This window comes from Musa acuminata, chromosome BXJ2-10 (genome assembly GCF_036884655.1).
Source record: "Musa acuminata AAA Group cultivar baxijiao chromosome BXJ2-10, Cavendish_Baxijiao_AAA, whole genome shotgun sequence".
Lineage (NCBI taxonomy): Eukaryota > Viridiplantae > Streptophyta > Magnoliopsida > Zingiberales > Musaceae > Musa > Musa acuminata.
Genome location: NC_088347.1, coordinates 6,166,193 through 6,181,607, shown reverse-complemented (window position 1 = coordinate 6,181,607; position 15,415 = coordinate 6,166,193). Strand labels below are relative to the sequence as shown.

The window sequence follows — 15,415 nt, the reverse complement described above, 5'->3', positions numbered from 1 at the left end:
TGATGATGAGTTGTAGGTATTGTTACTTCTCGATTCATTGCTAGAAAGTTGAGAGACACTAGTGGTTTCCCTCAGTAATTCTGCACCAAATGATGTTGTCATAATGAGTTAGGTAACAAGCAGTTTGTTGAATGAAGAGTTGAGAAAAAAGAATTCAACAACATCTCAGAATGATTTACAAGCACTTATCTCAAAGAATAGAGGAATGTCAAAGTCCAAGGATAGAAGTAGTTCACGCATTGGTAGAAGCAAGTCAAGATCAAGAAAAGATATTATTTGCTATAACTATGGTGAGTAAGGACATTACAAGAACCAATATAAGCAACCTAATAAGAGCAAGAAAAAGAGAAAAGAAGTGGAGTCTATAGAGTCAAAAGATAATACTACAACTACAATGCAGGGTGGTGTTTATTTGATTTTATCTCATTCTGATGATAATTTTTCTTGTGTGTGTCAAGATCTTGAGTGGATGATTGACACAAATGATTCTTATCATACTACACTATGGAGAGAGTTTTTTGCTACCTATAGGTCTGAAAATTTTGGTGTTATCAAGATGGGCAACTATGATACATCAGACATCATTGACATGAGTGATATTGACATAAAGACCAACTTTGGCTGCAAGTTGGTACTTAAAGATGTGAGGCATGTGGTTGAATTTAATTTTAGTTAGAATGATGAAGACTATGATAGTTGATTTCACAAAGGGCAATGAAAGCTCAGTAAGAGTTCTCTTATTATGGTTAGTGGAAAGAAATGCCATACTTTATATAGGTTGCAGGCCAAAGCTTGTGGTGAGCAACTGAATGCTATAGAGAAAGACTTTAGCATTGAGTTATGACATAGGTGATTGAGGCACATGAGCGAGAAGAGACTGCAAGAGAGAGGTATTACCAGAACTCAAAAGTACACGTATGAACCCTTATATTGATTGTTTGGTTGGTAAACAACATAGAGTTTCATTTGCTAGTCCTATTTTATCTAGAAAAATGCATGTCTTAGACCGTATTTATATAGATGTATATGGTTTTTTTAGGACAAAAACTCATGATGGATCTCTTAATGTTCTTGGTATCAGTGGTGCACTTTATTTTATCACTTTTATAGATGATTTTTTTAGAAAAGTTTGTGCCTATCCTACGAAGATAAAAAATCAAGTTATTAATGTCTTCAAAGAGTTTTATGCTAGAGTTGAAAGGGTGATAAAAATAATAATTGAAATGCATAAGATCAAATAATGATGGTAAGTATATAGGATTATTTAATGATTATTGCAAGTCATATGACATCCAACATGAGATGATAGTTCCTGGTACATCTCAGCATAATGCTATTGTAGAGAAGAAGAACCACACCATCATGGAAAAGATCAGTTGTATGCTTTCATAGGCCAAGCTACCCAAAGAGTTTTAGAATGAGGCTTTGAGGACTACAGTTGATATGATCAACTTGTCACCATGTACAACCCTAGATAGTAATGTTGCAGAGCATGTATGGTCAAAGAAAGATATTTCCTATAGGCATTTGAGAGTGTTTGATTGTCGTACATTTGCACATGTTCCAAACAATGAGAGGTCCAAGTTAAATGGTAGGACAAAATAATGTATTTTTCTTAGCTTCTCACATGATCATTTTGGTTATAGACTTTAGAATCCAGAAAAGCAGGTGTTTAGAAGTAGAGATGTGGTCTTAATCAAACCTTCAAGAATTTGAAGAAGAAGGCACCAACTAAGACTTATACAGAAGGATTAGTAGATTGTGACCTAATTACTCCTCAAGTATATCAGTGTGATGTGGAAGATGTGTAGGAGATGGTGTAGAGCCCGATATTGATCTACCTATAGGATATGTTGAGCAAGAAGAAGTTAAAGAGCAACTTCCTATAGAACTTTAGTTGAGAAGATCTTCTAGACAATGTTAACCTTCTAGAAGATACTCTACAGATGAGTATGTGATGCTTACTGATATAGGTGAACCAAAGAGTTACTAGGAAGTAGTTGAAAGTGAGCAGAAAAAGAAGTGGTTAGTTACTATGTAGGAAGAGATGGATGCTCTACAGAAGAACCATACTTATAATTTGGTGTAACTATTAAAGGAAATGAAGGCATTGAAGAACAAGTGGGTTTTTAAGTTAAAGACTTAAGAATATTATTCTCAACTAAAGTACAAAACTAGATTGGTTCTAAAAGACTTTGGTCAAAAGAAATGTATTGACTTTAAAGAGATTTTTTCTTATATTATTAAAATATCTTCTATTCGCATTGCTCTTGGTATTGCTGCTAGCAAGGACTTAAAGGTTGAGTAGTTAGATGTGAAGACAACTTTCCTTAATCATGATTTGGAGGAGAAACTTTATATGGAGCAACCAGAAGGCTTTAGAGTCAAAGATAAATAGAACTTTATCTGCAAGTTGAGGAAGAGCTTGTATGGGCTGAAGCAAGCTCCAAAACAATGGTACAGAAAGTTTGATTCATTTATACTGAAAATGGATACAAAAGAATGACTTCAGATCATTGTGTGTACATCAAATGATTTGGTGAGAATTTTATTATTCTCTTACTTTATGTTGATGATATACTTATCATTAGGAAAGGTATATCTAAAATTAATAGGTTGAAGAAGTAACTGAGTGAGTCTTTTGCAACGAAGGATATGGAATCAGCAAAATAAATACTAGGCATGTAGATTTCTCGTGATAGGAAAAATAAGAAGATTTGGTTGTCACAAGAGAAATACATCGAGAAGGTATTGGAAAGGTTCAGTATGAGTAATGCAAAGTCAGTTGGTTCTCCTTTTACAAGTCACTTCAAGTTGTGCTCAGAACAGAATCCATCAAGTGATGAGGAGAAGGAGAAAATAAAAAATGTTCATTATGCTTCAATAGTTGGAAGTTTAATATACACAATGGTTTGTACGAGGCCAAACATTACATGTATAGTTGGTGTTACTACCAGATTTCTTACAAATTCAGGTAAAGAGCACTAGGCAATAGTGAAATGTATTTTTAGATATCTTAAAGGGAGCTCTAAGGTTTATTTAAGCTTTGGAGGTGGATCACTTATGTTGATAGGTTTTACAAATGCATATATGACAAGAGATATTGATACGCGGAAGTTCACATTAGGTTTTGTACTTACATTTGCAGGGGAAGCTGTGTCATGACAATCTAAATTACAAATGTGTATTACTCTTTCCACCATAGAAGTAGAATATATTGTTGCTATATAGGTTTATAAAGAAATATTATGAATGAAAGAATTCTTATAATAATTGAGGTTGAAACAGAAAAACTATGTGGTGAATTGTGACAGCTAGAGTGCCATTCATTTGTGTAAGAACCCAACTTTTCATTTCAAATCAAAGCATATAGATGTCAGATACTATTGAATTCAAAATATACTTGAAGAGAAGTAGTTGCAATTTCAGATTGAGTAGTCATGAGACAGCCTCCTTAATGGGCTTTAACAACCAATAACCACCCCCCTTTTCACCTAATCGTATATATAATAAGGGGGGGTGTGGTGGTTGCAAAAATTAGGAGAAAACTATAGTAGTAGGGGTAGAAAATTGTAGTAACAATGTGATTCAAAAAGAGGAGAAAATGATGAAAAAAATAAGAGAAGGAAAGAGAAGAAGATAAGGACAATACAGAGAGACTGTTCTAAATCATCCAAGTAGTGTTCTCATCTAAGGTTAGATAGATCTATAGTAGATTCTTGCTGTGATTATTTGGGGAGAATTTGGATATTGTGCACAATGACGTAATCCTTATATCTCAGTTATTTTCTTGAGATTGTTGCTTGGGTTTTGGGCAAAAGACATAGAGATTTGTATTTTTATTATTCTTATAGTGGGTTATTTGTGATTTTTCTTATAGTTTTTATCCTTAGAGGTTTTTCATGTAAATCTTGGTATTATATTTGATTGTGATTCCATTTAATTTTGTTACGTGTTACGACCTGCTTGTATTTGTTCTTATGTAAAATTTATTTATCTTTATATCCCATCATCGTAATTTCATCAAATCAAAATGATACAATTAACATCATAGCAGAGAACATCCTCTATCACTATACAAAGTTATAAGAATCGTCTCTAATAACACAATGGTAAGACAACGACTCATTCTCGTATGATAAATAGAGAGTAACAACAGTGAATCAGTAACACCCAAAGTGTCTTTCCCTCTTCTTCTTACCCTCTTGTTTCTTGAGCCCATCAACTTTTATCCTCTTTAATGGAACAACTTTTGATTCAAGCATTCAAGGAGGATTAACGAAAAGAAACAAGTTAGTTTTCTTTACATAGCACACTACTTAGCAGACTTATTCTCTTGATCAAATCATTCATTCCCCTAGATTTCTTCGGTGTTGTTAAGGATGCTATCTGAACCTACAACATCAAGCATCAATGAAATCGATAATAATTATAATTAGGATTCAATCGATACCATAAAAAGGAAAAAATCATTATTGCATATTTTAACTCAATTAATTTCACATAGCAATTGGAAGGATGGTTGGGTAATCTATAAAATTAGACATACTTAAATTTATGGTTTGAAGGAAAATAGATTAATTAAGGTGAACTATTAATTACAAATAAGGCTCCGAGCTTAGAAAAAAAAAAAATCAGATAAGCTAAGAGAGACACTCCCCTCTTCAAAAAAAAAAGGAAGACTTTTGTAAGTCTGGCGTTCTTGGAGAGCAAATTGGCCATCTCATGTGCATCTCTATGTACATGTGACACCACATATATATATATATATATATATATATATATATATATATATATATATATATATATATATATATATATATATATATACCGGGTCTGCAGTATCGAATTGTATCACCCGGGTGATACGTATCGGTCCGACAGGTTGTCGATACGCGGATCGCCTGTTACCAATTCGAGTGACTATAGCAATGTAGCAGTGCACTATAGCACTACTATAATACTACAGTACTCGGTACACCTGAGTGTACCGTTTGGTATACCGTATCGTATCGGTACCGCGAGCCCAGATCGAAATATCGGTACGATATGGTATTGCGAACCTTGTATATATATATATATATATATATATATATATATATATATATATATATATATATATATATATATATATATAAAAGAATATCAAAATCAAATTTCTTATGGATATGAAGAAATCCGTTCCATCGCCGGAGCTTGGCGTCTCGTCCTAATTGAAGCAGGCTCGCAGAACAAGGCGCCTCACTGTTCCACCACCCTACCTACCATACATCAGACAAAAATAAGATCACCCGTGTATCACTTCGTAGGATAAAGCCCAAACCCCCAACCCTCTGATCCCTCGCAATGGAATCATCACGATTCAGTTGAAGGCTCACTTACATGATTTTAAGTTTATCAAACAAACGAATCAGTAATATATAAAATCATAATATGACAATCGGAATTAAATATACAACATGATGTAAAACTACCATCGAATTAGGTTTCGTTTCCTATTAAGAGATTGATTATCTTGTTTGGTCTCATATCAAAAATAAATTTATTATCATTAACCTGAGCTTGAAATACTTTTAAGCTACACGAGCTTATGAATACTATATTATCATAATTTTGTGCTTCGGTATTCGATTTTGACAGAGTCATTCTTAGGCAGGCAGTTGCTTTTTTTGTTCTGACTATATTTTTCCTACAATTTGATCATAAAACATATAGTTGGTAATCAATACAAAATGATGACCATATTTTTCCTGAAAACTAGTCTTATTTTATAGGACTATGCCAAACTCTTCTTCCGATCTAATCTGACTGCTTCACAGCCGAAAGTCGAAGACACAAGTGCAATCGGAAGTCGGGCTTGATAGCGCAATGAACAACACATCGATGTCAGTAGACTTTACAGTAATCATCAATGAATTGTTTCTCTCAAACGCTTGTGTCATGCGTAATGAATTAGTTCTGGTTCTTCCAGATTATCTATTTCAATGCGTAATCCATCATGCCACCGAGAACAGAACATCAATTGACACCACTCTATACGCTACAATGAATCAATGACCACAAAATTTCTCAGATAGTCTAACAACTTCAGAGAGAAAGAATGAAAATTAAATAGAAAAATAAAAATCAGAGGAAAGCAGGAGGAATTAGGCGAAGACCAAAATCCTGCACAAGTACCCAATATTCCTATAATCAAAGTAAATGCCATTCTGGTTTGGCGCCTTCTTTTGTCTCAGTATCACCAGTGTTCATAATCCTGGAGGGAAGTTGTTGACTTGTCCTTGTTCCAGCACATCTTGGTTGTTCACCTTGTAAGCTATCCTCATGCGCATCGCCAGTGCTTTCTAAGATGACAGTAGATGAAGATAAAGACAGGTAGAATTGAGTGTACAAAGTATATTTTTTGATCAAAAGGGCAAAATTTTATTGGGAAGGTTACATATGCATAAGACCAAGTATGGTCTTGAGATAGCAGCAAAAAACAAACAGACAAATGAAATATCCTTCTGACTTGTGTTGAGAAAAAGGGTCTTCTTTAATCAATCAAATTAATTGCATCTCTAAGCCAAGCAACGGAGTCCATTTACATAACCTATAAGCACTACATAATTGCTAAATAGGAATTTATGAATGCAACACCACCCTGAAGTTTGACCAAATTCAGTTTTTTGATTATGTTGTGAGAATTCAGAACTGATATATCTGAGTCCATAAACACATCATTCACCCACCAAACACCACATGCCAGCTTTTAGTTTGCAACATTCGTGAAGGCACCTTGCATAACAAAAAAAGAACAAGAGAATTTAAGTGACGCAGAGATCACCAAGAAGTTTTGGTCCGATATCTGTGCTGGTCATTGGATGGATCAGTATAGTGCAAATATGGCTGGACGTATGATCGGTATTAGTATGGCTAGGGTAGGTGGAGGAGGATGAGACGGGAACTAGAGGAAGACGAAGAAGAGATGGAAGAGGAGGAAGAAGAGGTGGCAATGCATATAGGTAGAGGAGGATGTTGTGGCGGTGCCATGGGAAGGCGACTACAACAATGTGGCATTGATAAGGCATCTGCAGGGAGGAGGCAGAGGAGAGAGTCTCATAACTATCATAAAGTAAAGATGTACCAGATGGTAGGTTGACTACTTGAAACCCTTCGATGCCTGTAAGCTCAACACTGAAGCTTGTTGGCAGTACAGCTTGTCCCATAGTCAATATGGCTATCGGATTCTCTCTAACAATTCCTTTTTAAATTCAATGTATGCCAAAATGACCATAACTAGATTCAATCAAGACATCCCAGCAGTAGTAACTACTGAAAGCTTCAGCATGCTTAGGTACAATAAGAAAGTGCCAGCAGCCATGATGTAGATAGCATGATTCTAACCATCCATTTCCAGGTCAAAACTGCTTCAGTACTTTATTGAACTACATGAACATTGTTTTTATGCCAGAAAAGTTGCTCCCATTTCCGAATGAATATTCATTAAGTACATGATTTGTCATGGGTCTCAAATCTACATATTTATCATCTATTGATTGGTAACCTAACACATGATGAATTCACTTTATTGCAGTCAACATTGTTTTTGTGCCAGAAAAGTTGCTTCCATTTCCAAATGAATTTTCATGAAGTACATGATTTGTCATGGGCCTCAAATCTACATATTTATCATCTATTGATTGGTAATCCAACACATGATAAAATCACAGTACAAAATTGGACCTGATCATTTAGATTACCGAACTAAATAGGAGGTAGATTTCCATCATTAGGCTCTTAGGATTTATGCCAAAATCATGAATCATTAAGACAGGTGGATAAAGCTAAAAATATCCACCTAGCATTCTGACAAACCAAGGTTGCAGCATAAATGATTCGATTCATGTATAAAAGTAGGTTTGTCATCTTAAAAAACCCCACCTATGTTTCTAAAATGATCATCATAAAATGAATACATATAACTCTTGGAGAGGGGTAAACATCCATCTCATAGTACAGGTGAGATGCATCACAGAATCCAGTACTCTGACCAGCCCACTCTGGTTAAAAATTTTATTTAATTTTTAAGTGTTGACATCTCATAGGTCCACACAAGTATTTGATAAACAAATTCTCTTAACACTCAATTCCAGGTTACTGCTAAAAGCTAAATTGATAATCAAGTTATTGGCCCAAATATGGAAAGTAACAATGTTGTTTTTAGCTTTTAATCATATAAACAGGTTGCTGAATAGCAAAAAGAGGCGTTGAGGGATGATGATCAGGAATCACATACATGGGTAGATGGAGTCTCTGTGTATATAATCTAAGATCAGTCCCATGCCTTGATTCTCACTGCCCTCTGATTAGTAGGCAAGATGATGGACCTCTACAGAATAATAAGGCTCAAAGAAACCTTCAAAATGTCAAACCAAAAACCACTAAGACATATAAATGCTTTCCACCATAAATAGTCAGAGAAGGAACAAACATTTAACTAGGACTAGACAACAAAGTTTCATATGTTATGTACAACTTGCCATGCTTCAGACGACAAAGGCCCTTCAGTTTCTTTACTGGACAACATCTATGTCGCAAGGGGACAACTATTCGGTCAAGGAAACATGCAAACTATGCAAACTGTGTTGTGGAGTTTTTAAAGCATTGCAGTGGAAAACTTATAGGATACAGGATGTGAATCACATGTTGAACAAGCATCTGTTAAATGAGAAAAAAAAAAAAACAACAAAGAGTTCAGGATGTTTGTAGATATGCTGATCAATGGCAAGAGCTGTATAAAGTGAGAAGTACACTGGAACAGCACTGAGAAAGCATAGAATCACTCAGTATGGAACAATCACATAAACAACTTTGCCTTTATTAGGCGGTACTGGGAAACGAAATCAGAATGAACTTTTGAAGATAAGATAGTGGAGCAAGCTCCAGCAGAACCACAAACCAAACAACCTCATTAGCAAACAACATCATTGAACTATGAACGAAGGTTTGCAATTTCGAATCGTACTGCCCACTACCGGGTGATCCGCTCGATATAGCACTGTATCGGATGATATGGGACTATTTCGGGCGATAACATTTGAAATTTGAATCGTTACCGACTGATTTCGGGTGGTATCGACCTGGCTACGGCGAGGCTGAGGGAGAAGCATCGAAGAAGGAAGAAGGAGAGGGTATTCGAAGAAGAGAGAGAAGAAGAGGGAGAGAGAATCGGGAGAACCTCAGTGCGAACTTGTTTCCACGGCCTTTCTCGGTACACCCAGGTGTACCGCTCGGTATACCGTACCGTACCGTACCGGTACCGAGCCCAGGTCAAAATACCGGTACGGTACAGTATTGCGAACCTTGTATGAAACAACAACACACAAAAGTGACTAGATGAAATGTGAAGCCACCACTAGGCCAAGCTTCACAAGACATACTAAGGATGATTTTGAAATAGCCGTTGAGCCTTTGGGCCACGGATCCACTCTCTCCAAGACAATCACCCACTTCAAATAGCTTTCCTTCATAAGGTTTCTAATATCAAGCCATCTTTCACAAAACCCACTAGCTTATCTGAGCTTACCTCATGGTCATTTGAAAGAAAGAAATGTTCATCAGTCAGTCTAATCGTGTTTCAAAAAGTCAGTAATTCATTAATTGATTAGGACACAACTCGCCATGATATTATGAGTTCAAAGTGCAATAAGTACAAAAACTCACAAAAAGATCAATTTTTCTATAAGCTAATTTAATTAATAGAATGTGTAGTAACATCAAATTTTTTGAACATTTACATTTTACCTACGTGTCACTTTCATAAAATTGTTATCTTGTATGCTTCAGGACTTTCAAGGTCTGAAACTTCAGGCATGATTTAGAAAACCACTTGGACTGGTACCAATATGATCTGGGTGGTAAATACAGGTCCAATGGAGTCTTGGGCCTTTAACTAACCGATATCAGGTGGTTTCAGATTTGGTTCAAGGTTTTTAATTAAAATTCTTATTAGAACTTTAACCTTTCTCTTCCTTTTCTTCCTCTTCTTCCTTTTCTATGTAGACAAGTATGCTGGCATACTGTGTCAGTATGCTGGTATGTATCAGACCTATATCAATCCAGCCAACATAGGGTCTGGTACCGAAATTTCAAACCAGGATTGGTAATGCAGATTAACCATATAAGAGTTCCCATGGCAGATAGAAGTTAACAGTAATACTATAAGGTATAGCACTAAAAGTCATGCAGTAAAGTAAGCAATCTCAATTATCCAAAATTTATTTACCTGCCCATGTTGGGTATTAGTAACAGTCAGAGATTGTGTAATTTCCTCATTGCTATTGGCTGGAAGAAAATTGCTGCTGGCTGGGTCTAACTGCAACTGTATAAACTGGAAAATGAAAAAAAAAAATCAGGAACATATGCCTCTACAGCTAATGATTTAAGACTACAAGACAACTGGATAACAAATTAATTTCAGCAATACTACATTATAAATAAAAAATTAAAAGACACCAAGCATAGTATCTCAGCAGTTGGTCCACTGATGTCCATAAAAAATATCAATTAGTAATAAAATCAATAAAACATATAAACATATATTTATCATGAAGATCCATGAAAACTGTTTATCCCATACTAAAGCACCTTCACCATTAACAATAACAAAGCAGTAATGTCCCAACTATTTGGGATTGGCTAATAGATGTTTTGTCATCATTGACATGAACCTATCCTTAGTTACATTATAGAGTATTTAATTCTCTATTTATAGTTTCTAAAAAATCATTTTAGGTCTCCTTATACCTCTTTTCTCGTATTATTAATAATAATTGTTTCATCTCTTTTAACTACAGCATCTGTAGGTCTCTTGAGCATATTGTATATCATCTTAAGGGATTCTTCCTCATTTTAACCTCTTTCGAAGTAACATCCAATTGATGAATGAACATATTTCTTTTTCTATATTTCATGCTAAATCTATATATCCACCTCAATATTCTTATCTCAACAATTACCTAACACTTAGATCCACACTAAAAGCACCCAATTATAAAAAAATTAGTTCGATCAAATTTAAACAAAGTATAAAAATAGAGCGAGTAGACTAAAGAGACTTAGTGATGTAGGTAAATTTTCATTTGAAAATGTTCTATTAGTTTAGACATTATTTTTCAAGGATCATAAGTTGTCAAATTATAACTTATTCCTGGGCTAATTACAGACTACCCTCTATAGTTACTATCTTTAGTATCCTGATCTTTATACCTTAAAAAGTGGCATCCCTATAGTTATGAAAATGAAACATCTAGGTCAATTTACCCTAATGACATCAGTTTTACCAATGGAAACATGAAAACAAAGGGTAAAAAGAAAATTTTAATGTTTAGTTGGTGGTGGTGAATGTAGAGTGGTGACGAAGCGGTTTGCAGCATTGAGTCGTCGGTGCCGGTCTCGAAATCATCAAGACCTTGTAGTTGACTCCCCCACCCGCTCTCCAGAACCCTTAGCAACACCTCTGCCTTGCTCTTCCCCCTCACGCTCACCCCGCTATCGTTGTCAACCAAAGCCCTCACGGTCGCCTCCATCCCATCCACCTCCTTGACGTCCCCCACCACCATGTCTCCGCCGCTCTTTACCAGGTTCAACAACGTAGCCGTAGTGTTTTCCCTTGCCCTCTCGCTCCCCCAACCACCAAATCCACTAGGATGTTGACGTTGTCCACTCTTCGGAATGCCTCCATGCTCTCGTCACATTAGGATCCACTACCTCCCTGACATCCCTCACCACCTTGTCTCCACCACTCTTTACCAGGTCCAGCAACATAGCCGTAGCATTTTCCCTCGCCCTCCCGCTTACCCCAACCACCAGATCCACTAGGATGCTGACGTTGTCCACTCTCCGGAATGCCTCCACATTCTCATCATGTCTTGCCACTTGGTCAATCACCGCTATTGCGTTCTCCACCACTCCCCTTCGCCCGTTCTTCACCACCAGCATGAAGAGGGGCGGCATAGCACCTAGCTCAACGAGGGTGGTGCGATTGAGTGGGTAGAGGGCTTTGAGCGCGTCCTTGATGGACCTAGTCAGTGCGCCGAGGAGGTCCACGAGGGCGGCGATGAGAGGCTTCCTTTATGCTTCGATGGAGAGGAGGCTGTAAAGGGTTGCGACAACATACTGGGCGACGGTGGGGGAGAGGAGACGATGAGCGGCGATGAGGGCATCGAGGATGCCCAAGTTGCACATGAGCACCTCGTGAATGGAGATGGAGAGGTTGAGGTGGGCAGCAGCGGCATTCTCCTAGGTCTCGACCGCGGACGAGTGGTGGTGGTGGTGGTTGAGGAGGTGGGCGGCAAGGAGGGGCACGACACTAGCATCGGTGAGGGGGTGGATCTCCGTGATGGCTTTGATAGCGGACTTTGATTTTGTAGCAACGAAGCGTCGACGTAGATGCAGAGCGACAAAAGGGCCGCTCGACAACTACGTCGGCGTCGACGCTAGTGACACCGTCGTTTGTCACCAATGACACCATTCGCCACTACCAACTGGAACGTTAAAATTATCTTTTTTTTCTTTATTTTCATGTTTCCGTTAGTAAAAATGACATCATTAGGGTAAATGAACCTAGATGTTTTACATTCGTAACTATAGGGATGTCAATGTAACTTTTAAAAGTATAGGGACTAGGATGCTAAAGGTAGCTAACTACAGGGAGTAATATGTAATTAGACCCTTATTCCATCATCCTACATTAGTTACCTTTGTTTTATACCTCATTTGCTTAATATGTTGTGATTTGAGTCTCAATCTTCATGCTGATTGGATATGACCAATATATATTCCATTATCTTGCTATATGTTCTAATACTAGTTGTTGGTCAAATTGGTAAAAATTGATTAGCACATACCAGACCGATTGGTATTCAAGACCTTGACCTCTGTCCAGTTTTGTCAATTGCGCTAGGCGCTAAAACATGCTAAGGTTCCAAAATTCCTAAGATGCCAGGAGCTTGTCTAAGTCCTGCCCAAGCAATGAAGGCACTTGCCATATAAAATTTATAAGAAATATAATTAAATATAAAGATAATAATCAGAGAATAAATTCAATCAAACATGCATTGCATATCAAATAGGTGAAAGGAAGTCTAATAGTGCCTAGAAGATTATTGAGATCAAGAGATCATGGGGAAGAGACAGTTGCTGCTTTCTTCACTATGGAAACAACAATAGAACGAAGATTGCTGCAACGAAGATTGCTGCCAAACAGGGTAGTGACAGTTGCTGTTGACCTTAATGCACTTGTTGGCATCAGTGGTGACTGCCAAGTAGCAGGCTAAATAAGGAGGCCAATGGAGATAATAGCTAAAGACTTGCTTAAGATTGGAAGCAGCAAGGAGAAAGAAAATGGAGAGGGTACACCCAATCATGTCTTTGGTACGATAGTTAGAAAAAGTTGCAACAAATGGAGGAGATGGAGGGCCAGCAATGAATAGCAGATGGGGTGGATTCTGGCGGAGTGAGGCTGCTTCAGGTCACTGAGACATGATGCTCTCTGGCAGTAGGAGAGTAGAAAAAGATGGAGGTGAGGTGAGGCAAGCAGAGGAGAGCAAACATGGGTCAGTGATATCTGATCACCTGATTAAGTGATCACCCGATCAAGTGCGGGTTAGGCTACAGTGATGCAAAATGGAGAATAGACAGAGAGCTGTTGGTGATATTGGGGCTTAGTTAGAACCGTAAGGAGCAAAACACATGACACAAGGAGGGGGGATGATGGCGAAAGAACATAATAAACCCAGGCTTAGTCGACTGAGCAAAAACAAGATGCCGTATTAGCTCCAATGGGGCTCAGGGTGGGTTTGTTGGTTTGAACTCAGGTCTAACCAATCTACTGCAGACCATGCTGATTACACCTAAATCCAATCTTAGTTAAGTGGGCCAAACCAAGATGTGGTTCAAGCTCTAATCAAGCTTTGGGCTCAGGTTGGTCTTGTTGGTTCAAGCTCATGGCAAATGTGTTGGCCTAGGTTAGTGCCCAGGTTCACCCAATGCCCAGGCTAAGCCCCTCGCCTGGGCGGTGCCCAAGCCAAGGTGCCTTGCCCGGAATTGCTTTGAGGTGCTCAGACCTTTCCTTGCCTCACCCGAGCATGCTAGGAAAGCATCTGAGGACTTATCTTTCAACATCCAATCAACCTCTAATGTTTGATTCCTCAATATAATGTCATCACTATATAATTGAGCTGTCTAAGATGTATAAATCCCACCAAATATCTATCGTGTCCCATGGCACAGCTATGCAAGATGAGTCTGCTACCTTCAACATTCTATAGGAAGAAATAATTGCTATCTCATCTGTCAGTTTGAATGTCATAAATCCCTATTGCTTTCTTAAACACCTTCACTAATGCTTTCTATCTTTGACGTCTACTAGAACCCTCTCTCTCTCTCTCTCTCTCTTCTCTTTGCAGGGAGGAGTTCATGATTTAGGGAGAACCAACACTCAAAAGAAATCATCTATAGGGTGTGCCTATGGCAGGGTCTAGGCTGCCTTCTCTCCAACAGCCTCCTTCAACCATGCACTTGATTATTCCTTGAGATTTCGTATATAATTATTGCTCTGAAAATTATAAAGACTGCCATGAGTGCATACGAAGATAAAAAACTCAAAATGAACTCTGCTTTACTAGATTTAGGGACACTAGTTTTTCTTCTCCTTACTAAATGTCTTCCTTTAATTCCATGAAGTGATTCTACCAGATAAGGATCCTGACTTTGGATAGTAAGACCAGCATTCTGAAAGCAGTTTGGAAAAGGACAAACCTACAAGTTATTCCACCATTGCTAATCATTCATAACCGATGAGTTTCTAAGATACAGTGTAGTCTATCATCACAGATGAAGATTTCATCAGAGAACCCTCATTCTCGTGGTCATCATACCTCAAATTTGGCATCTACTATTTGTCCTTTATGTTAGATGAACACAGAATTCTGGATCATGTCAGATACAACTTATTGACATGAGAAGGCATGAATAGGGAAGTTTCAAATTAAAGCAGTGGCTAATTCATTCTCCACTGTTCCAAGGTTATAATAGGAAATGTCTAATGAATCAGATAGGGAAACAAACATATTAAAAATATACCAAGGAAAAACAATAAAGCTCTGAGAGAAGCCCGATCAACTAAATATCTACTACAAACCTTTGGGACAGCTGCTTGAAAAACAAAATCTGTGTAAGTATCTGATGACAAATTTGTAAAAGTAGCTTGGATTTGTGTAACTTTTGGGTCATCAGCCTGCTTTGTGAAGGTGAAAGTGATCATCAAGGTGTTACTCTGGAAGGCAATAATAGATGGATGTACTGGATTTTGATAATCTGTTCAAGAATTAAGGTAAAATCTTTAAGCTCTCCATTGTCCTTAAGCTTAACA

At 37.5% G+C, this 15,415-nt stretch overlaps 1 protein-coding gene and 1 pseudogene across 2 annotated transcripts in view; both read right to left on the bottom strand.

Annotated features, from left to right (window-relative positions):
• Positions 1-5,971: 5,971 nt before the first annotated feature.
• The window catches only part of LOC135625657 (AP-1 complex subunit gamma-2-like), a 104,099-nt gene continuing 94,655 nt past the window's right edge, over positions 5,972-15,415 (bottom strand). The window contains exons 15-17 of one of the 2 annotated variants that reach the window (XM_065130737.1): positions 15,185-15,360; positions 10,268-10,372; positions 5,972-6,344 (exon numbers count right to left, since the gene is read on the bottom strand). In XM_065130737.1, the coding sequence (XP_064986809.1) occupies positions 6,249-6,344; positions 10,268-10,372; positions 15,185-15,360 (377 nt within the window). In that variant the 3' untranslated portion in view covers positions 5,972-6,248. The remainder of the gene's footprint in view (positions 6,345-10,267; positions 10,373-15,184; positions 15,361-15,415) is intronic. The other variant, XM_065130736.1, reaches the window with a different exon arrangement.
• Positions 11,686-14,935, bottom strand: LOC135625998 (uncharacterized; annotated as a pseudogene).